The 22,098-nt window shown below is 53.7% G+C and overlaps 1 protein-coding gene and 1 long non-coding RNA gene across 4 annotated transcripts; one reads left to right on the forward strand and one right to left on the reverse strand.

The window, feature by feature from the left end:
• The first annotated feature begins 10 nt into the window (after nt 1–10).
• Nucleotides 11–10,799, forward strand: LOC117998097. 2 transcript variants are annotated; one of them, XR_004675944.1, is made up of 4 exons: nt 11–261; nt 827–881; nt 1,630–1,771; nt 10,762–10,799. It is a non-coding gene; the product is annotated as an uncharacterized LOC117998097 (long non-coding RNA). The 2 variants fall into 2 exon arrangements; XR_004675943.1 differs by lacking the exon at nt 10,762–10,799 and adding an exon at nt 2,745–2,781.
• KCNN4 (potassium calcium-activated channel subfamily N member 4) lies at nt 8,722–21,323 on the reverse strand. Of its 2 annotated transcripts, XM_034986669.1 has the most exons (9): nt 21,062–21,323; nt 17,899–17,994; nt 16,240–16,667; nt 14,114–14,249; nt 11,859–11,969; nt 11,619–11,737; nt 11,217–11,286; nt 9,695–9,862; nt 8,723–9,270 (listed from the first exon to the last, which is right to left on the reverse strand). In XM_034986669.1, exons 1-8 carry the CDS (start codon nt 21,218–21,220, stop codon nt 9,698–9,700), a joined length of 1,284 nt encoding a protein of 427 aa, XP_034842560.1. In that variant the 5' UTR covers nt 21,221–21,323; the 3' UTR covers nt 8,723–9,270; nt 9,695–9,697. The 2 variants fall into 2 exon arrangements, with proteins under 2 accessions (XP_034842561.1, XP_034842560.1); XM_034986670.1 differs by lacking the exon at nt 17,899–17,994 and having other exon boundaries at nt 8,722–9,270; nt 21,062–21,299.
• Between the last annotated feature and the right edge of the window lie 775 nt (nt 21,324–22,098).

Consider the following 22,098-nt stretch of genomic DNA (forward strand, 5'->3'; position numbering starts at 1 on the left):
AGGTGGTTGGCCTCAGCACGCATGCGGATGACGGAGGGGGAGGAGGGAGAACGCTGCGGCTCCGCCTTAGTGCGCGTGCGCGTCTTTCGGGGCCTCTGTGGGAGTGTAACACGGCGGGAGAGAGGGTGGTTACGGAGATAGCCGATTCGAGTCCCGCCTCGTCAGTGCTGTTGGCTGGATTCGGTAGGGTGGAGCGGCAGGGAGGAATTTTGGGTCCTGGGCCGAGGAAGTGCTGAGAACACAGGAATGAATCAGACCGGCGTGAGTGCTGGAAGACAACCCGCTCTGTGGAGGGAGGCAGATCAAATCACTTAGGGAAAGGGCCCAGGTCCGGTTGGACCCTGAAGCACGGCCAGGAGCACTCCAGGCAGAGGGAAAGGTCTAGACTGTTTTGGATTCAGAGTTCCCCCGGGGTGGGAGGTGAGGCCGCACAGATGGGCAGCTCAGATCCTGAAGGGTCTCCAGGGGCAGGTTCTAGCCTGAAGGTATGGGAGACGGAGATGGGGGGAGAGGGGGTGGAACAGGACCACGTATTAAGTCCCTCGGCGGCCGCAGTGGAGGAGGGACCCAGGACTAAGGGCCGAAAATTGAAGACGCCTGTGGCGGAGCCCTGTGCACGCCTGAGGGGAATACCGGGCTGAGCGCGCGGCCCGCGGAGAGCGCATGCGCAGCGCCTTAGCGAGGCCCGGCGGTTACCTTTGGGGGGAAAGCTCGCTTCAGAGGGCGGTGATTCATAAACATGTCGGCGAATGGGGGGTGGGTGGGGGATTTACCACTTTTCTTTTGAAATCTTACTTAAAACGTTTTCTAATTTCTATTTGGACAGGGAATACAGGTACATTCTGACAGAGTTGAAGCACCTAATGGGGTACACAATAAAAGTAAGTCTCCTACTGTGGTTCCCATATTCCGTTCCTAAAGCACCGGCTCCCAGTTTCCTTCTGGAACTACTCTTAAAGCATTGGCGTTAAAGAGCTTGAGTTCACATAAATGTGGGTTCACATAAATGGCAGCCGACCTTAGCCAAGTTCCTTAGCCCTCTCTGCCCCCGTTTCTAAAATGAAGTTGGCAGCACCTTGTGATATTAACGGCAGTTAAATGGATGGAAGTTCCCAGAACAGTGCCTGGTGCATAGTAGCACTATGTGTTGTCATGTTTTGTGGTTTACAGTGGTAATGATAGTGATTGATTCTGAGCCGCCCTCTCCCCTGCAAGCCTCCTCCCTGTTGCCATTTTCTCAGTACCTGTGCCAGGGGGAACTGTCTCCGGGCTGCCACAGGCTTGGTGAAAACACTAGTCACACAGACCTAAGTTGAGAGCCCTGTTTGTGGATTCTCCAGACTGTGGGTGTTTCCCAGAGACACACATGACAATCAGGCCATCTGTATTATGTCTTGTCCGTATTCCTCTTTAGCATCTTAATCTCGGTTAGGTCGTTACCAGTTTTTCTTAACTGAATTTCTCAATCCCAGAACACCCTCCATGCCAGTTTCACAACTCCGAGCAACCCTCAGGTGGAAACGACTTAAAAAGGAAAAAGGAGGGGCCTGACATTGACATTGGGCCCACTGTGTACCAGGCTGTGTTTTATATACATCACGACAACCTTTTCCCCTCCCCATTTGACAGATGCAGAAAATGAGTGAGAGAGAAGGTCCTTACAGAAGTCCCCTAACCAAGAAGCAGCAGGGCCTGGATTCAAATGCAAGCCTGTCTCACCACAGAGCAAGCCCACATTTTTTCCCCCCGGCAGCGGGCAGCCCGCCTAGTGGTGAGTCAGTGGTGCAAACAAGCACCCAGAGACCTGCCTTTTCTCATATTAATGACATGGTTGTGTGGACGTACCATGCTTTTTATCCATTTCCCTACTGGTAAACATTTAGGCTGTTTCTGAACTTTAGCTCTCACATCTGCTGCAGTTAATATCGTCATACATCTGATTGTATGTATATGGCAGTATTATCAGTGATACCTTGTTTGAAGTAGAATTGCTGGGTCCAGGGTATCAACTTGGGAATTTTGAGAGCTATTGCCAAATGATCTGTTCATTTCTTTATTCACTTGTCCATTTTATTCATCTATTGAATGAATTATGGAAGTTTAGTAAGCTGCCAAGCGTGGCTGTAGGCTAGAGATCCTACAGTGAATAGGAAAGAGCACTTGCCCTCTAGCAGCAGATGTTCTAGTAGAACAGATGATGTCAGGTAAAAGATACTTGGAAGGAAAAGTCAGGGTAAGGAAATTTTGAGTGACAGAGGTCAGAGAGTGACAGGTGGTTGGAGAGGGCTCTCTGAGGAGGTGACATTTGAGCAGAGGCCTGAAAAAAGGTAAGGAAATGAGCCGTATGAAGATGCTGAAAAACAGTCAGTGGAAAGACCCCTGGAAGAAGCAGGAGTGGAGCCGGCTGTTCAAAGATTGTCAGGGTTACCAGGTGACTAGAGCAGAGCGAGGGGAAGAGAGGAAGGATTGTTTAGGAATGGAGCTATGGAGAGGAGCCAGGTTACATAGGGTCTTATAGGCCATGATAAGGACTTTGGAAGTTACTTCTCAGGTATAACAGGAAGCATTGGAGGCCGTGAGCAAGGACCAGCATGTTGGGATGTATGTTTTATAAAAATTTCTGTAGTGAACACCCCAAATTAATGACAGTGGTTGCTTGTGGGGATGAGGGTCATAGACCCGTGGATCAGAGTTGTGAGGATGACTGTTTTTTTTTTTTAAGATTTTATTTATTTATTTGACAGAGAGAGAGAGAGCGAGAGCAGGAACACAAGCAGGGGGAGTGGGAGAGCGAGAAGCAGGCTTCCTGCCAAGCAGGGAGCCCGATGTGGGACTTGATCCCAGGACCCTGGGATCATGACCTGAGCCGAAGGCAGACGCTTAACGACTGAGCCACCCAGGCGCCTGAGGATGACTGTTTAAGACTTCTGCATTTTTGAGCCATGTGACTGTTTATGCACAAAAATGTTAAAGCAGTGCTGGTTGCTGTGGGGAAGATGGCCTGCAGCTGGGCAGGCATGGACACAGGCGATGAGGAAACCCATGTCCCTGCCTGGACGGGAGATGATCGTGACTCAGGAAGAGGGTTGTGTGAGAGGAAGCATGAATCAGGGATGACTTAAAAGTTATCCTAAAGGTTTTGGGCTTGACCAACTGGATGAAGAGTGATGCTTTTTTACGAAGATGAATTATGAGTCATCTTGATGGGAAATTGACAAGCTTTGAACTTTCTCTGAGATACTCACTAGATATCAAGTAAGGAGTGACACTTTGGGGGAGAAACCAGGATTTGTAGATACACAGGTTTTACTGACTTTATGAAATTTTATTTTATTAAAAAAAATTTTTTTGCATTATGAAATTTTAAAAGCAAACACAAAGGTATTGTGGTATGAAGAATTCTCACATGCCCATCACTCAGTATTGATAGTCATCTACGTTTTACTTCTCTTGTTCTCTTTTCCCCTCCCACACATAAGCACACTTTTTACTTGGAGTTTCTTTACTTCTTTAAAAGCACATCTCAGATGTCTTGTCATTTTATTAGCAGCTATACAAGTATGCTCCATTTGGAGCTTTTAGTATATAGATGGTACTTAAAGCCCTGGAATTGGCTAAAACCATCCAGGCTGAGTGAGTAGACAGAGCAGAGGCTAGGCCCTGGGGCCTCCCACATCTAGGAATCAGGGGAAGGACCAGCACCCCAGAAAGGGGCTGACAGTAGGAACATCAGCAGAGGAGGTGACCTGGAGCCAAGGGAACAAAGGGTTCCAAAGAGACAGTGATCAGCTGGGGACCAGAGGTCCGGGGAAGTTGTTAGAGGTAGGCGTGGGGTCCACCATGAAGAAAACATGGCTTTGGGGGCACCTGGTGGCTCAGTCAGTTAAGTGTCTGCCTTCAACTCAGGTCATGATCCCAGGTTCCTGGCTCCCTTCGCGGGGGGGGGGGGTGTTGGAGTCTGCTTCTCCCTCTTACTCTGCCCCCCCACCCCAATTGTGCTCTCTCTCTCTCATTCTGTGTCTCTCTCAAGTAAATAAATAAATAAATATTTATTTTAAAAAAGAAAAAACATGGCTTTCTTTTTATGCCCCAGTCTTCACAATATCGTAATTCAGATTCTGCGAGGAAAAGTTTACAAGTATTTTTCTTCAACCCTTTTTTGGTGAGATGGAGCTTACGTGTGATAAAGTGCAAAGGGCACAGACCTTAAGGGTACAGTCAGTGAATTTTTACGAATTTTTATGAATCTATGTCCTGCTGTAACTACTAACCAGGTCAGGATAGAGGTCATTTGCAGCACCCCAGAAATTTGTTTGGTGCTGTTTTCCTGTTAGTTCCCCACCCCACATTGATCTGATTCCGGTCACAGACAAGTTTTGGCTGCTCTTGAACTTCGTATAAATGAAATCTTACAGCAGGTCTCCTGTGCGTCTGGTTTCTTTTGCTCTTTATGTCTGCGAGAATCTTCCATGTTGTTGTATGAAACGGAGAGTGACTCTGTAAGAACTTGCTTTTAAGGATTTCTACATCCTGGTTATTTTACAATATCTAAACTCTGAATTTGAATTCCAGATGTTTTGCAATTCGGTAAGTACGTAGTGAACTTTAAACATAACGCAGGATCTAAGGTGCTTGAAGTGCTAGTGGGGTGTTTTTAAGGCGGGAGAAGTTTCATTATGTTCATACGCTTTGGAACCGGGTCCTGAAAGAGGAAAGGGGGGGTGCTGACAGAGGACAGGTGGAGAGAGGAATTGGACTTGAATTGAAGAGGGGCCCATTCACCCTGGTAAAAGAAAGGAAAGCTGTGCCATCTGACCTCCCCTCCAAATTGTAAAAACCACTCTTGTGTCTTCTGTGTTGGCAGTTATTCCACACAGCAGAAAAGCTCAAGATAGGTCTGCAGTCTGGTGCTGATGTAAATGGTAGGGTTTCCTTTATGAACATGAAGAAGAACTGGGTAAATGCTGGCGATGTTTGTTCTAAGTGGATGCGGCAAGAGGGAGAGGACAGTGGCGGGCAGGTACAACAAGGAATGTTGGGGAAGAGGAGTCCCCTGGCAGGAGCAGCTGTGATACCATGATTTATAATAATATATTTGGTATTCGTCCCATTTCTGGCTCATAGCACTTAAAACCACTGGAATTTTCTGTGGTGAGAGTGGTAGCTGTGTCTTTTGTGATGTTAATGAGGCAGCTTTTGGAAAGTACCTAGGTAACCTAGGGCTGGGGGCTTATTGCCAGGGACCCAACCTTGTGATTAGAGGTTAGAATCTCAGGTCTGACCCTTGGCCTTCGGGGAAGGGAGAAGGGGGTTGGAGCAGTTGCCAGTGGCCAATAATTTAATTAATGATTTCTATGTAATGAAGCCTCCATCAAAACCCAAAAGGACAGGGTTGCGAGAGCTTCCAGGTTGGTGGGCACGTGGAGATGTGGGGAGAGCGGTGCCCCTGGAGAGTCTGGTAGCTCCCACCCTTCCCCATACCTTAGCTGGGTGTCCCTTCCATCTGGCTCTTCCTGAGTTTTTATCCTGGTGTATAATAATTACTGATATATGATATACGAGGAATCCAGTAAGTAAAATGTTTCTGTGTTTCTCTGAGTTCTGTGAGCCGCTTTAGCAAAATAATCCAACCCAAGGGGGAATTCGTTGGAACCTGTGATCTGTAGCTGGTTGGTCAGAAGCACAGGTGTCAACCCGGACTTGCCACTGGCGTCTGAAGGTTGGCGGCAGTGGGGGTGGGGGGGGTGCAGTCTTATAGGATTGAGCTCTTAACCTGTGGAATCTGTCTCCAGGTAGACAGTGTGGAATTGAGTTGAAGTGTAGGACACCTAGCCAGCGTCTGAGAATTGCTTGGTGCTGGGGGGAAAAACCCACACACTGGAATTGGATGCAGAATCGTTAGCAGCCAGGATGGGGTCGGGGGAGGCTGGAGGAGGGGTGGGCCAGAGCCTGAAGAGCACCCCCAGGTGAGACCTGTGGGTATAGTGACACAATGGAATACTATTCTGCAGTGAAAAAGAGTGGAGCGGCCTGGATGGATTTCGTGGTCACTGTGTGGAGCCCAGGAAGCCAGTACACACTAGCATATAGAGCATGGTTCAGAGTTGGGCAGAAGAGGTCAGGATGGTGGTTACTGAGGATGGAGGAGGGTAGGGAGGGACATGAGAGCTTTGAAGGGGCCGGAAACTTCTAGCTTGATCTGTGTGGTGGCTGCTCAGGTGAATAAATCTGTAAAAATTCATTGAGACTGCATTTAAAATGTGCGTGCTTTATGTAAAATGGTTCTCAATAAAAGAAAAAAATGAGCTGAGCTAAGGAGCTAGACTTTGACAGAAGGGCAGGTGGGAGCCCCAGAAGAGTTTTGGGCCAGGGCCAGACCCAGTCATATTTGAATGTTGAGAGAGTCTTGGTGTCTGGGGAGGCGGGTGCATGAGAGAGGCCAGGGTCTGCCTCAGTCTCAGTTCCTGACTAGCTCTTTAACCCTGATAAGCCCCCACCCCACCCCACTCCGGGCCCTCTTTTCCCCATCCAGTCCTCTCATGGGAGTGGGGGCAAAACAAGCAGGGGAGGGAAGTAGCCCAAAGCACTGTGAGACACCCCTTGACAGAGCTCTCTGATTCATGCCTACAGCCCTAGCCCCTCGTGCAGGGCCTTCAGGAAGTGCTGATTTTGTGAGCGGAAGTGCAGAAACTGCTGGAAGGGGGGGTCTCAAGACCCATGTGCCACCTGGGGGAATGGGTGCGGGTAGGCAGGGGCAAGATACTTCAGAGCAGGAGATCTCTCATGTGTTCTCTTAGTTTCTTAGTGAAGAGCCCCTTCTACCCAGTTCCTACCTTGTCTCACAGAAACCACTGTGATAGAAGGTGAGGAGTTTGGGCCACCCCAGGTAGCTGGTGTTTTCATTCAGTGATCTTCACTGAGGCCCTGCATATGCCAGCCCTTGACATTGAAGACACAGTAGAGAACAAACATGAAAATATGGTGCAGTCATCTCTGAGTTTCTGGATGGGCCTTTTGGCTAAGTGGGGGGCTCTGGAGCCAGGCTGCCTGGGTCATATCCCAGCTCCCCCATCTCTACTGTGACTGTGGGCAGGTTTCTTAAATCTCTCTGCCTCAGTTACCTCGTATGTAAAACAGGGCCACAATACCCACTTTGCCTCCTTTTTAGAGATTTTGTGAGGTCATTCATCTATAAAGGACTTAGCAAGGCGCTGGGCTCAAAAAATATTGTGATAGAGGGGCGCCTGGGTGGCTCAGTCTGTTAAACATCTGCCCTCGGCTCAGGCCCTTATCTCAGGGTCCTGGGATTGAGCCCCGCGTCGGGCTTCCTGCTCAGTAAGGGGCCTGCTTCTCCCTCTCCCTCTGTCACTCCCCCTGCTTGTGCTCTCTCTCTCTGTCAAATAAATAAAATCTTAAAAAAAAAATATTGTGATAGAGACAGATTCATGGGGCTGCGAGAGCTTCAGAAAGGGCTTCCTAGAGAAGGGGACATCCAAGCTGAGGCCTGAAGGAGTGTGCCGGGGGCAGTGGAGTGTGACTAGGAGGAATGAGTTTGGTAGGGGATCTGGCAACACAGGAGGGCTTCCTGCAGGGGGAGGGTGTTGGAAATGTCATCAGACATCCCATCTAATTCCTGTCTCCTTTACTCCCAGGTGGGCTGGCGTCCAGAGGAAGGGCAGTCTGTGGCAGTGGGTGGTACAAGCCCCAGTTTAGCTCTCAGGGCTGAAGCATGAGGCTAGCTGTGGATATGGAGGGAAATCCAAAGATAGCTCAGCAGAAAAGGATGACTCGCAGCCCGGGCTTCCCTGCAAATCGAAGGAAGCAAGGATGAATCAGCCTCTCAAAGTAGAATGAAGCTGCTGTGGGAAGTGAAACCTCGGTTGGAGGTCCAAGGCCACTCTGCCTCTGACTCACCTCAGACAGGGCAGAAGGAGGGCTTAGCCGCAGGGCAGGCAGGGTGTGAAATCAGGGGCCTGCAGCCAGATTCCTGGCCTCTAGACCTGGCGCCTCTTGAAACCTCAGTTTCTGCATCTTTACAATGGGGTGAAGCAGGGCAGGAAGTGGTTGTGGTGATTTACAGAAAGGGAGCACACAGTTGGACCTCCAGAAGTCCCAGCCTTTTCCCTTTTCTTGTCTAAGTCTTAGCAGATACTGAAATGAGTATGTGGGATGGTTTGGGGTTCTTGTTGAGTAGTCATCTAGGTTCTGGTGAGATGAGTAGGGGGGAAAGGGCAGCAGAAGAAAGCAGCTACGCGTTGTCTGAAAATCAATGGCAATAATAAAAATGATCAACTATCTCGTGTGTTTGGTTCTTACAAAATACCCGATCCCCTGTGCCACTCTTCTGTTTCCGTCTTCACAGCAGTTCCATGGGAACCCATCTTAGAGGTGAGGTGAAGCCACTTGCCCAAAGTCACACAGCTGGTGGATGGCAGAGCTAGGTTTGGACCCTGAACCAAATCCTGGATTTGAAGCCCTTGCTCCTAGCCTCAGATCTGGGCGGGGGGCGCGCTATTGAGGACGTCTTGGCCTACAGAGCTGGGAGGGGACTTAGAGGAGGTGTCTGCTTTGTAGATTGGGAAGTGGACAGGACAAGGGCCTTCCGCTTGATGACCTGCCTATTGGGAATATACATATGTTTAGAAAGAAACAGCAGCTTCTTCTGGCTTTGTTGAACATTTATTACAAAGTTAAGAGCAGAGACTGGTGAGCTGTGCTCCCCCCCCCCCCCCCGCCCCACCTTCTCCCCACCAGATATTCTCTGCAGCTCTGGAAAACTGTGTCCTCCTTGCTGTCCCACCAGGGGGCGCTCCCTCCTGCCACCTCAGCCTCAGGCCTGGTTCCTTTAGCTCCGCTATCCAGTGGTAACTAAGGCACCCCAGGATCCTGGACTCTGGGACCCTGGAGTCTCAGCCCCCTCCTCCTCTGGGACCCAGGAGTCTCAGCCCCCAGGCATCTCCACTTCTAACTGAAAGCTGGAGGTCATCCATAGCAGCACAGTAAGGATGTTTTGTCCAGGGTATATGGGGTAGTAGTGACCATTTTCCCATTTGGGGCAGGGGTTTGGGTGTGTGTGTGTGTGGCCACAGCCTTTCTCCTTGAGCCAGTGTCGTCTCCAGCAGCCATCAGTGAGTGAGCCCACCCTAAGGTGGGGCCCCTTTGGTCCTTGCACTTGAGGTGCTTTATTCATAGGGCTGGGTCAGGAGTAGCAGGGACAATGTCCTCCACCTCAGTCCTGGGGAAAGTAGCTTGGTTCTTCCTCCATGGGTCCTGGGGAGACAAGCAGAGAGATGGATAGATAGGCCAGAAACCAGAGGGAGAGTAAGAGCAGGGACACTGAGGTGGAGACAGATAGACACCAGTGGACCGAGGAGGAAGGAAGAGGATGGGTGTTCCTGTCACCAAGAGACTGGGCACTTGGACAGAGACCGGGAACATGTCCAGGGACAGGCAGACAGACCACACAAAGAAAAGGACAGGGTATTGAGGGTCAGCAAAGGGGAGAAGGAATGTCTCCTTCCTCCCCTGCCCGTCTAGCCCCAAACTTAGAGTCCTTTCCTCCAGACAGGCAGAGCAGAAGAGAAAGAGTAGCATTGTCTCCAAGGCCATCCCCTCCCCCTTTAGCCACATGAGGTGCTATCCACAGGCACCCTTTCTCCAGGATGTTTTTCTGCCCGAGTCCCAGCCGCCTCACCAGCTACGTGGCCTCCTGGCTTGGTTCTGGAAGCTGCCTCGACCCCAGGGCAGTGCTAAGCAGCTCAGTCAGGGTGTCCAGCTTCCCTGCCAGTGCATCCATCCGCTTCTCCAGGGCCTGATGTGAGCTGCTCAGACCCAGCTGCAAGTCACACAGGATCATGTGCATCTGGGCAGAGAGAGGGTCGGAGGTATCAGCAGGCTGAGGTAGACTTCCTCCTTATCCCAGCTGCTTGGCTCGGTGCTTTTCACACATGGTTTAAATCCTCTTAAAAGTGTGGGGAGTGAGAATTCTGTTCCCGTTTTTACAACTATGGAAACGGGCCTGGAGCAGTTAAATGACATGCCCAAGGCAGCAGCTAGAGTAAAGCCTGGTACATAGAAGGTAGGTGCTCACCTAGTATTTGTGGAATTGATAAATGACTTCAAAATCCACATAGCCCTTTCATTACCTTCTCAAACTAGGAGTCACAGCTTCATCCCTGAGGGTGTGTGAGCTTTCTGTGAGAATTCTTTAATTCTCAGTTTTTGGCTGGATAATCTTCAGAAATTATGACCTGCCAATTCTGGCAGATCTAGGCCACCACCTCCTCACTGAGACCTGCCATGCAGGCCTGTGGGCCCACGTCTCTGACTGTGCTTGCCATGGTATTGATGCTAAGGGCCACTGTTCGATTTGTCTCAGGCTAATGAGAAAAAGCAAAGGCCGCTTGATAAGCAAAAGGTGCTGTGAGCCAAGAGGACGGGTGTGACATCACCATCCCTAAGCACTAGCTGAATCAGGTGGTCCCAGCCGAAGAAGGGCAAGCTGAGTCTGCCTCGGCCAGGCAAGCCTGCCCAGCACAGAAGCCCCTGTGGCTCTGGGCCCCTCTTACTGACTTTTACTGAAACAATGTGCCCCATCTGCGTCAGTGTTGTTAATTTGCGTTTTATTGGTTTTGTCATTTGTGTTTGAACTTGGTTTTTGTATGTTTGCTTTGGTTTTATTGTTGTCTTAAGAGTCATAGTTGGAAGGAATTTTATTTAATTAATTTATTTATTTAAAGATTTTATTTATTTATTTGACAGAGACTCAGAGAGAGAGGGAACACAAGCAGGGGGAGCGGGAGAGGGAGAAGCAGGCTTCCCGCTGAGCAGGGAGCCGGATGTGGGGCTCAATCCCAGGACTCTGGGACCACGACCCGAGCCCAAGGCAGACGCTTAACGACTGAGCCACCCAGGTGCCCCTGGAAGGAATTTTATATCCGTCCACATTAACTCGACAATAAAAATAATGTAAAACCAAACACTGGAGTTCTTTGTGCAATTTCTCTTCCTTTTTTTTTTTTTTTAAGCTTGAAAGGGATCAGTCCCCTCCATGAGTTTAAGAAACCATCATATCATTCATTCAACCACAACCCTTTGTCGAGTGCGTGTGTGTGCCAGACCCCTGCCAGTGTTCGCTATGCTGGGGCCAGATGTCCCTGCCAGCCGCCCCGACCTCCCTTTCCTTCCAGACCCCTCCTCCCACAGGGCCCTGGTACCTTGGAGATGTCCACCATGGAGTTCACTTGTTCCCGGAGCTTTCTGTGTTTCAGCCGCACCTGGCGGAACCTGTGGGAAGAAGCCGGAGGTCAGAAGTGACCCCAGCTCGGGGATGGGATAAGGAGAGGAGAGACTCACATAGACGCGGTCCGGTGAGGAAGAGGTGCCAGAGGTAGAGCACCCCTGAGCCCATCTCTTAGGTATCCTGACCCCGACAAGGGTGGCACGGACCCACAGACGCAGACGTGCAAGACAAGCCATCACAGACAGAGTCACCGTGAGGTCTGGGTGGACACTGTTCGGTGAGCCCAAACACGGGTGTCCTGACCTGGGCACACACTCACATTCGCTCACACACACCATGCAGAAGGGAGGAGATGTGCACAGAGAGAGGCCCTCACCTGTTGATGGCAGCCAGCAGCCTGCGCTGGTGCTTGCGGGCGGCCCCACGGTCCTTCCTGCGCGTGTGTTTGTAAAACATCCAGGCCTCTTGCAGCACTCGGGCAGCTGATTCCTTCATCTGGGGGTGGGCACAGTGTCAGTGGAGGCAGACCTCTAGGGCTCTGGGACGAGGGGGACGGCGTCTGGACTCCCGGGTCTGAGGGAGGCATGTGCTGTGGGTGCCATGTGCCCGTTCTCACCTCCTTGGTGTACTGGATGTCCATCATGAAGTTGTGCACATGCTTCTCTGCCTTATTAAACTCCAGCTTCCGGGCCACCACAGCCACCAGCAGGGCTGTGCAGCAGACCCCCTGTGGGCACAGCAGACACTATGACAGGAGGGCTGGGGGGCTCCTGTGCCATCAGACTCCCTCACCCCTCCCGACAGCCACAGAAGGCAGGCAAGACCACCCCTGGTTGACAGACAAGCAGGCCCAGAGAGGGGAACTGGGGTCCCACAGCCCCGAGGGGTAGAGCTAGAATCAGAGGTCATGCGTCTGAGTCCCACTTGCATGTGTAGTGTTTATACCACCAGAATGCCCTCTTTTGTTAAAGGTGTGATTGGAGAAGGGGAGAAGGGCTGATTCTGGGTGAGAGGCAGAGGTCGGGCTCCTGCGGGAGCCCTTCCTCCCCACTGCTCACACCCAGTTGGCCATGAGGTCACCAAAGGTGTCCCTCCCCTTCCTCCCACCCCCATGGCTCCTGCTCAGTTCTGGCCCCGTCCCTTCCCTCCTGGACCATCTCCAGCTTTCCTCTCTCCTGACCCGATGCTAGGGAGATCTAACAATTATGACCCTGCCCCCCTTACCCTAATCTAGGCTCCCACTGCCCCAAACTTCTTACCCTTGCTTTCAGAGCCTTCAGAGCTCTAGGCCTCTCCTCCAGACAACTTAGCCTGGCCTCATTCTGCCTCACCTGCCCGAGCATCTTGGTCTGAACACTCTCCCCTTCTCCCTAGGCCTCTGATCCATCAGCTGTTTGGTGGTACCTGCTGCTCTTCCTTGAGTTACAGTGAATTTTCTTCTGAAGTCTTCCCCTTTCCCAAGCTGTGTCTCAGCTCATGAAAACTCTGAACAATTTACTAGTCACAAATGCTGGCTCCAGGACCGCTCGTGTTCCAAGCCCAGCTCTGAGCCCGTTACTTAATCTCTCAGGGTTTCACTTTCTTCCCTGTACGATGGGCGTGCCCTCACAGTAGTACTCTGTGGATTCCTTCAGCTAACACCCGGAAAGTGATCAGAGCAGTGTCTGGTACAGAGTATGTACTCGATAAAGTTAGTTACGATGATTCCATTTTGGGGGGAACCTCTCTGCCAGGAGGTGGGCTGTGAGCTCAAGTGCAAATCGCCTGATCTCTCTTGGTCTGTTTCTCTTGGTGTCAAATGAGGGAGGAGGTCCCAGGCAGCCCTGAGGGTCCCTGACCCTTTGGGAGTGCTTCCCTGGCTGCATCTCTGCCCCTCTTTCCCACTTCTGTGGGGAGGGGATCACACTTCCTCATCACCCCATGCACCACCAGTGGAAATGTAGCATATCCTTTCTGGGACATCAGGGCTGGGGCTGGCAGCCTGAGCTTCTGAGGGTGGGAGGAGCCAGAGCTCATGCGTAGGTGAAGGCCAAGGCCTTGGGTGCTGGGTCCTGGAAGAGGATAGGGGCTAGGTAGGGGGAACTGGATGCCTGGGTCTATGAAGGGAACATGGTAGAAGTCTGGATTCAGGAGGAGGCCGACTCTGGGGAGCCTCTGCTTCATATCTGACATGAGCTAGAGTAGGGGCAGCTGGATGCTTGGGGCCAGTTACAAATAAAAGCCTTCCCTCCCCACCCCCCACCCCTTGACCCATTTACCGAGCATTTCCTGTGTGCTGGGTGCTGAGACCCTTTACGTGGTTTAATTCATCTCAGGAGCTCCATGAGGAGTACACTAGTATCAGCACCCCCATTTTATAGATGAGGAAACTGGGAGATTACAGGCTTGATCCTGGCTGGGAAGTGGCAGATGTAGGAATTGAAGCCAGGCAGGCTGACCCCACAGGCATGCTTTTGATGAGGCCTTAATGGAGGCTGGAGACTGGGTTCCTGGGTCCTGGAGGAGCCTAGAGCTGGGAAACCAGGGGCCTGTGTCCTAGATGATTGGGAGGGCAGGGGGCTGAGGGGCAGGATGTCTGAGCCTTCGTGAGGCTCAGGGCTGGATTCCTGGATTCTGGAAGGAAATGGGGCTGGGAAGTCAGGGGCCTGTGTTCCCGAGGACGGTGGGGCCTAGGGTCCTAAGTTCCAAAGAGAGCAAGGACTTAGGGGATGGATTCCTGGATTTTGAAATGAAATGGGGCTGTGGCATCCAGACACCCAAGTTTCTTGGGAGGGGGGGCCTTGGGTGCCTTTGTTGGCTCCATGATCTCTTTGGGCCCAGGGGATAAGCAGTTGGGGGTAGGGGCAGGGTCCCTGAGGGGGCTGTACTCACCATGACTCCAGTGTAGAGACAAACAATCTTGCCCCACACGGTGCCTGGCACCACGTCTCCATAGCCAATGGTCAGGAATGTGATGGGGATCAGCCACAGTGTGTCTGAAAGGTGTCCGGTGGCATTAACGGCCTGCCTGTGGGGAAGAATGGGTTAGTCCCGAAACGCTACCCCAGGGGTTCCCGTGATGTCTGATACTCTCCTTCCTAACACACCTACAGTCCCCAGAAGCACTCAGAGAAAAAGTAAGTTCTGGGCTTTGGAGGGCCTGCCTGGCTTCCTTTCAGCTGTATGAGCTGGGCGAGATTCGCTCAGCCACTCTGGGCTGTGGGATTTGAACCTGGATCCAGCCAATTTCAAAGCCTGTTTGGTTTTAGCTGGGCTACCAGGACTGCTGCTTTCAGAGCAGGTTGAGGGGTTGAGAGGGGGCAGAAACCCAGCCCAAAGTCCTCTTGTCACACCCTGTCAGCATCCACCCAGAGGGAAGGGGCGACTTTTTCTCTTCTACTTTTTTAAAAAGATTCTTATTACTTTTTTAAAATAATCTCTACACACAACGTGGGGCTCAAACGCACAACCCCGAGATCAAGAGTTGCACACTCCACTGATTAGGCCAGCCAGGAGTGCTTTTTTCTAATGTCCATAAAGATGCTCTGTGGCCTACAGGTGGCCCTGTCAAGACTAAAAAGGCAGGACCCTGCCCTCCCTTCCCCTCACTTCATAGAAGGGGACATTTAGTTCCAGCCATGGAAGGGACAGAAAATCCTGATGTATCTAAACTTGAGCCCGCAGACCATTGCATCAGGGTCAGCAGGGAAAGCTTCATTCATGAGGCCCCAGACATGTCAGACCCACTAATCTAGTGTCTGAAGGTGGGGACTGAATTTGCACTGTTAGGCCCTGCTCCCCTCATCCAGAAGTACATTCAGGTTTGAGGAACTTCTGCCTTGGGGTTCAGAAATTTGACCTCCTGCCTACCCTCCCATTTTTCAGATGAGAAACATGGTGGGAGGAAAACATCCTACAAGATGAATGAGTTTAAAATCCTGAGAGATGAGAATTGCTGGGGAAACTTCAAAGATGGTAAAATGTGACACCCCTTTTACAGATGAGGAAACAGACGGTCGGAGAGGAAGGATCTAAAGCCAGTTCTTGTCATTCCCCACTTCCCCTCAAGAATCCTTTGCCAGGGGCGCCTGGGTGGCTCAGTCCTTAAGCGTCTGCCTTCGGCTCAGGTCATGATCCCAGAGTCCTGGGATCGAGCCCCGCATCGGGCTCCCTGCTCAGCCGGGAGCCTGCTTCTCCCTCCCCCACTCCCCCTGCTTGGGTTCCCTCTCTAGCTGTGTCTCTCTGTCAAATAAATAAATAAAATCTTAAAAAAAAGAAGAATCCTTTGCCAGATGTACCAAACCAGAGGTTTCCAAACTTGAGCCTGGGTCAGAATCCCCTGTTAAAACAGATTGCTGGGTCCCCACCTGCCAGAGTTTTGGATTTGGTAGGTGTGGGTAGGGCCTGAGAATTTGGATTTGCAGTAGGTTCACAGGTGATGCTGCCGGTCCTGGAACCACACTTTAAGACCCACTGGCTAAGATTACCATCACTTTCTTTATCTGTAAGAGAGAGAACCTGAGGCCCGGCTTCCAGTCTGTCCAGCAGGCAGCCTGGAATCCTGTATCCATTCCCTGCAGGAAATTCCCTTCCAGAGAAGCCCCAAATCGCCACCGCCCCAGGATCGTGGGGAGCACCTACAGGGCATCTGTGCTAATTCAGAAAAGGTGTCACCGTCCTCCAAGGAGGCAGTTGCAACTTTTGGCTGGGCCCCAGCACCTGGCTTTAGAGACTGAACAGGTGCCCCGAGACCTGAGGCAGGACAGGTGTGGAGGCAGGAAAGGAAGGGCTTGCTAGGGTGTGTGTGCGCCTGGGGAGACGGGAGGCGGCGGGTGGAGGAAGGGCAGAGCTGGCCGGCTGGTTCCTCCCACCCCAGTGGATGAGTGTGGACAAACAGCTTTCTCCTCTGCTTTGGCCCAAAGGGGCCCAAGCTGTACCACTGCCCGGGGCAGCTGTGGCTGTGAACGGCTCCTCAGATGCGCCAGGGACCCCCCACCGCTCACCCCCAGCACCCTCACCTCTCGGCCACCGACAGCACCCAGGCGGTGGTGAGCCAGAGGCCAAGTGTGAGGCAGAGCAGCAGGCGGCCGGGGTGCGTGTTCATGTACAGCTTGGCCACGAACCAGTGGCGGAAGCGGACCTGGTTGAGGGCGCCGATGCTGCGGTAGGACGCGTTGAGCAAGACGCCGCTGCGCAGGAGGACGGCGCGGGGCACCAGGTAGAGGCGCAGCAGCATGACCAGCGACAGCAGTGCCTCGCCCTCATCCAGGAAGCCCGGCCAGGACTGCGTCGCATTGGGCCGGGACCCCAAACCCTGGGCGCACGGCGGACCCCGCACCGGCGTTGGGTGCAGCCCGCACACAACCAGCTCCAGCACGATCTGCGCCGCCTGCCGCCCGGTCAGCGCCACGCGCCAGTCCCGGAGCCCGTTGTCGGTCATGAACAACTGCGGGGAGGGGACAGACGGGGGAGGGGGTGACACGATGGTCAGGCGGCCTCCCGCCTGCCAGAGCCGAGAGATGAGGAGAGCTGGGGGGGCGCGCCCAACAGCCCGGGGCCGGTGGGGAAGGAGTGGGACAGGACCTTCAGGAGGACGTCTCTCCCCTTTCTTCCTCACCCCCTCGCCCTCAGTCTCAGCCCACTTCCAGAATTTCCTGTGTACCCCACATTGTTCTATATATTGAAGATACAGGTGCACAGAGCAGAAAGCCTTGCCTCCCCGGAGCTTACAGTCCAGATGCACGGAGCCATCTCCTCCTGTTTCTGGGGGCAGGGGTAGTAACTAACTGAAAACCGCATATACCATTGGCAATGACAATAGCGAACATTTACAGGGCACTTCGAATGAACGGGCCAGGCACTGCTCTATCTCCTTTGCATGTTATGACTCAGGGGATGCTCATAACACAGTGAAACTGAAAGCCTTTTTACCCCCATTTTACAGATGCAGAAACTGAGGCCCAGGTCTCTCAGGTGTAGCAGCACAGCTGAGCCACAGATCCAGGCCACTTAACTGTTTCAATGACTGCTATTATGTACTTTTTACTGAGCAGGCACTGCAGGGGGAATTACTACACATGATGGATAACCCGCATTTTATATACAAAGGTTTCGGGGGATGGGGGAAGGGGTAAAGGCAACAGGATATAGGGATGTGGGGGATGGGATGAGGGGAGAGCTTGGTGGAGAGTTGAGTGTCTGGGTGGGACACGACATGGGAGGGGGGCAATGGGTGGGAAGACTCCCCCCCCCCCGGGTATAGGGGGTAATTGGCACAGAGGTGGGGAGCTCAGGAGTAGGGAAGGACCCTCAGGCGCATAGCCTGGATTTCAGATTGCTTGGGGCTAGAATAGGTGGGTCCTCAAGGATGGAGGACAGAGATCTGGGGGGCTGGGCCTGGAGTGAGGCTGCCTGGGGGTGGGAGCTCTCAGCATCCATGGGCATGCAAGGGGAGACAGGGCTGCAGGTGGAGCATGGGACTGGGTTGCTCCAGGAGGCTCAGTCTGTCTATCTGTGGTTATTCTCATCTTCGTGGGTGAGGGTGTGGACAAATCTCAGGGTGGAGAAACCTCATTACTCAGACCAGGAGGAGGAGGAGGGTGGAAAGTGTGAGCTGACAGGGAGTGGTGGGGGCTGGGGGGAGCAAGGAAGGGGCCCAGGGGTGGGGCCTGCCCTACCTGGACCTCTTTGGCGTGAAATGCCACGATAAGACAAAGGAGCAAGAAGGTGGAAATGCTGATCATGCATTTAACCAGGAACAGGTAGAGCGCCCACTGTGGGGAGGGACAGAAAAAGGGGTAAGATCCTAGGTCCCCAACTGGTCAGTTCCCTCCATCTTCCTCCCATAATGCCATCCCTTCTCAATTCCCAATCTCCTGGCCTCCTCCACCCATTCCTCCCTGCCTGTTCCCCCCCCAACCTGATTCCACCCGATGTCTCAGTTTGGGGGAACTCTCAAACCCATCATCTGGTCCCCAGGGAGAGTGCCCTCTTCCTTCCCAGACTGACAGCCCTGGCTCAGACGCCAGTATATACCCTCCTCTTCAGCCATTCTCCTAGGATCCACACCTGAGGGGAGACCTTGCAACTTACAGCCCTTTCTAATTCCCCCATCCCCTTCCCCACCAAAAATAGTTCCTCAGTTAGGGGGTGGGGGAGTGGGGAGGTCTAGAAACAGACATCTGGCCTCTAAAAAGCTCCCCTTCCCTTCCCTGACCACACAGCTGGTCCGGCCTGAGAAAGCAACCTGCCCTAGAAGGTCCTACCACCTTCCCAATTCCCCAAGGAGCCTAGAAATGATCACCCAATACCCAGGGAGTGAATGACACCCTCCCACTCCCCGCCCCACCCAGGGCACTTGGTCTCTCAGGGGCCCTGGCCCCTGCATCTCCTTCCCCCTGCCCTCTCTTCTGGCTCTAAGCCCAGGGCAGATCTGGCCGGAAGCACATGGCCTCCAAAAACCACAGAGAGATTTTTTTCCCCCTCTCTTTGTGTGGCAATACCTTGGAGAGATCTAGAATTCTGGAAGGAGAGGTTTAGTGGGGACTGGGACTGCTGGATTCCCTCGGAGGAGTGGGGAGGGGACCCTGTGTGAGGAGTGTTGTCAGGGAGAAGGATCCACCTGGGCTCCCATGCTGAGCTTAGCACCTGTTTCTCCACAGATGTCTGCCAGCTCCCCACTGCAGGGCCAGGGCCCCACCTCCGTGCAGGGGAAGAGGGCCAGTTTCCTGCCCCAGGGGGCCTGCCCCCCCAGCCCTCCCCGAACAGTGGTGCTGTTGTTCTTAGCCCTCCCCTACCCCTTCATCCTTCTAAGGCTCCCTGGTTCCCTGTCTCTTTCTTTAGTTTGTCCCAAACTCTACTCCACTAGACATACCCCCTGCCCACACTGCACACCACTTCTCTCTACTTGGCTGGTTCCTCTTCCCCCAAATCCCTGACTCAGTCTGAAATTTCCCTGTCTCTGGGGATGCTTCTGTTTCAATCTCTACTTATGTCTGAGGGTCTCTGTTTCTGTCAGACTTTCCATCTCTCTGTGTGTATCTCAACTTGGGGAGCTCTGTCTTTCTCTGTGGCTGTACTTCTGTCTCTTACTGCATCGTCGTCTCTGTCTCACACCGCCTTTGTCTCTCAGTCGCAGTCTCTCTCCGCCCCTCCCCCTGCTGATATCTCCATCTTCTTCCCCTGCACTCCCCCACTTGGGCACCTTCCTCCCCTCCAGCCCCTCCCCCTGGGGAGCAGGTGTCTGGGTCCCTGCAAAATGAGCTCCTAAGACTGAGATGGAGGTGGGGAGGAGGCATGGATGTTGTTGAGGCACAAGTAGAAAGGGGGCTGAGGAGGACCCCTAGGGCCACATATCTCACCCCTCACCCCCAGTTTACAGATGGGGAAACTGAGGCTCAGAAAGCTGCAGCAGCTTCCCCAGAGTCCAGCTGCTGGAGGCAGCAGCCTGGCAGATGGCAGAGGGAAGGAAGAAATGAGAGGTGAGAAGGGGAAGAGAGGGAGTGGGGTAGGAAAGACCCCCTGTCCCTTCCCATCTGCCAGGAGCTCAGGTCCCCACCTCCCCTGCTGGGTGGGGTGCTGAAGCGTGGGAGCGGCGGGTAGGCCCTGGCCATGCTTCCTGTTGGCATGGGTTTCGGCGGCCCCACCCCCTCTGTGCCTGCTGCCCTGGCCTCGGCTGCCCGGCCAGAGGAAGCTGGCCTGCCCTGACCCTCCATGTGGCTCCTGGTCACTTCGGAACTGCCCTCCTCCTCCGCGGCCCCCGAATCCAAGCCTGAGCTTCCCTCCTCCAGGAATGCCCCCCAACTCAATCCTCACATCAGCGCCCCCCAGCCAGCCCGATTCCACATTCCTTACTCTAGACAGTTCTCCAACCCCTCCTTTCCGGTTAAGCAATTCTGTTCTGTCCTTCATCCACTGATTCTGACCCCTGTCCTCCATCTGCCCCATTGCTGCCCAGACCGAGGCTGGAATGTGCCGAGAGCCTGCTCAGACCGGTCCTGGCCCCACCTGTCCTTTTCCTCCCCACTCACACTATCCTCAGTCAGGCCCCCCTTCCCCCCAAAGACGCTCTAAGCCTCCTTCAGACCCAGGAGCCTGGGTTCCCAGCCCCCTCCCCTGGGACCTAGGAGTCTAAGCCATTGTACACCTACTTCTCCACTGTGCCCCAGACTAAATAGCTTGCAGACCCTGGGGAGGCTGGGAATGATGGACATGGGAGGGGCAGGGGGTTGTTTTCCATATCCCACCCCCACCCCAGCCAGTTTCTTTTAGTCTCTGCCCTTCGCTGCTGCTGAGGCACTGGGTAAACCTGAGTTTAGATAAGGACCAAGGAGCTGCCGCCTACTTGGAAGAAGTTAATCTTTCTCCCCACCCTCCCTTCGCTGAACCTGAGGCTACCTCTCCCCTGATCTGTTCTTGGGAGATTGGAGGATCTGATCAGCCACCCCCTGGCCTCCAGGGGTCCCGGACGTCCAGCTGTCCCACTGAAAACCTTCAAAGACTGAGGCACTGTGACCCCTGTTCCCTTCCTTTTGCAGAGACAGCCCTGAGCATTTACCTCCCTTGGGTCCCAGGAATCCAGAACCTCAGCCCTCTCCTCCTTCAGACCCAGGAGTCCAGACCCCCAGGTCCTCCCCCCTCAGACTTAGGACTCCGGACCTCCAGCCCCTCCTCCCTCAGACCCAGGAGTCTCAGCCCCCTCTCCTCCTTCAGACCCAGGAGTCCAGACCCCCAGCTCCTCCCCCCTCAGACTTAGGACTCCGGACCCCCAGCCCCTCCCCCCTCAGACCCAGGAGTCTCAGCCCCCAGCCTCCCATAGCCCAGGACAAGAGCTCCACTCACCGGGCACCCTCCGAACCATAGCATCTCCGCGTGTAGTACCATGAGTCCGACGCCAGTTCCCGCCAGCACTAGGGCCCAGCCAGCCAGCCACTTCTCCTGCTCCAGCAGCTGCTTGCGCCTCTGCAGGGCCCCCAGGCCTGGCACCAGCTCCCCGCCCATGGCCCCTGCCGTCTTGGGGCTCAGCCAGCTTCCTGCCCAGGGTCCCCCACCTCGCAGCACACAAAGGGCAGCCACTGTGGCTTGCAGGTCCTTGGCCTGCTCTGCTCCTCACTCTGGGGCTCTTGCTTTGAGGCACAGAGGAGTCTGTGCCCTCGGGGGGTGGTGACGGCTGGGCAGGGCAGGGAGGGGCTGGCGTGGCCCTTGGGCAGAGGGGAGGCTCCCCAACCTCCCTTCTCAGCCTAAGGAGGGACTGGGGTGTGTCCTGGGGCAGAGCAAGGAAGAGGCGTGCATCCACGTGGATAAAGACACACACTGGCACACAATAGATTGCGTCACACACAACGGTCTGCGCTTTGTAACACACACCTAAACTCAGCCACACCCAGACACCGCAAGACACCGGGGGGGATAAACCCTCACACACAGCACGGCCAGAGACGGAACCGAACACACGCGGGGCACACAACACAACCTACAGTGAGTGACTCACAACTCCCGATGAGCTCTGCAACCCACAGCCACACCCAGACACCACACGGATGGTGTGACACATGCCGGCACTCAGCACGGCAGGCAGTGCCCCGGGGCGCCCATGACCACCCAAACTGTCCACACACAGGCACAGAGACTGCGTTTGTAACTGTTACAACATCTTCTTGCACAAACAGCCACCCCCAGACTCTATTGCTGCATTAGCACAACACATACCAGTGGTTCCGCGGACACACAACATTCTACTTAGTGACACCCACATGCTGCACTCAGCATACCTGTATGGACCAGGCGCTAACAGCGTCCCAACGTGATACACCCGTGGAATGGTAGCTGACATGTGCAGACACACAACGTTTGGGGACACGCCATGGCAGCCCTCGAGC

This window comes from Mirounga leonina, unplaced genomic scaffold, assembly GCF_011800145.1.
Source record: "Mirounga leonina isolate KUSES-001 unplaced genomic scaffold, KU_Mleo_1.0 Mir_376, whole genome shotgun sequence".
NCBI classification, from domain to species: domain Eukaryota; kingdom Metazoa; phylum Chordata; class Mammalia; order Carnivora; family Phocidae; genus Mirounga; species Mirounga leonina.

Coding starts and splice junctions, on each gene's coding strand:
- KCNN4 (XM_034986669.1), bottom strand. CDS start 21,220: ATGGGCGGGGAGCTGGTGCCAGGCCTGGGGGCCCTGCAGAGGCGCAAG. Junction 16,668..17,898: donor TTCACGCCAAAGAGGTCCAG/GTAGGGCAGGCC, acceptor CCCTCCCCGCAG/TTGTTCATGACCGACAACGG. Junction 11,287..11,618: donor CTGCTGGCTGCCATCAACAG/GTGAGGGCCTCT, acceptor TTCTTCCCACAG/GTTCCGCCAGGTGCGGCTGA.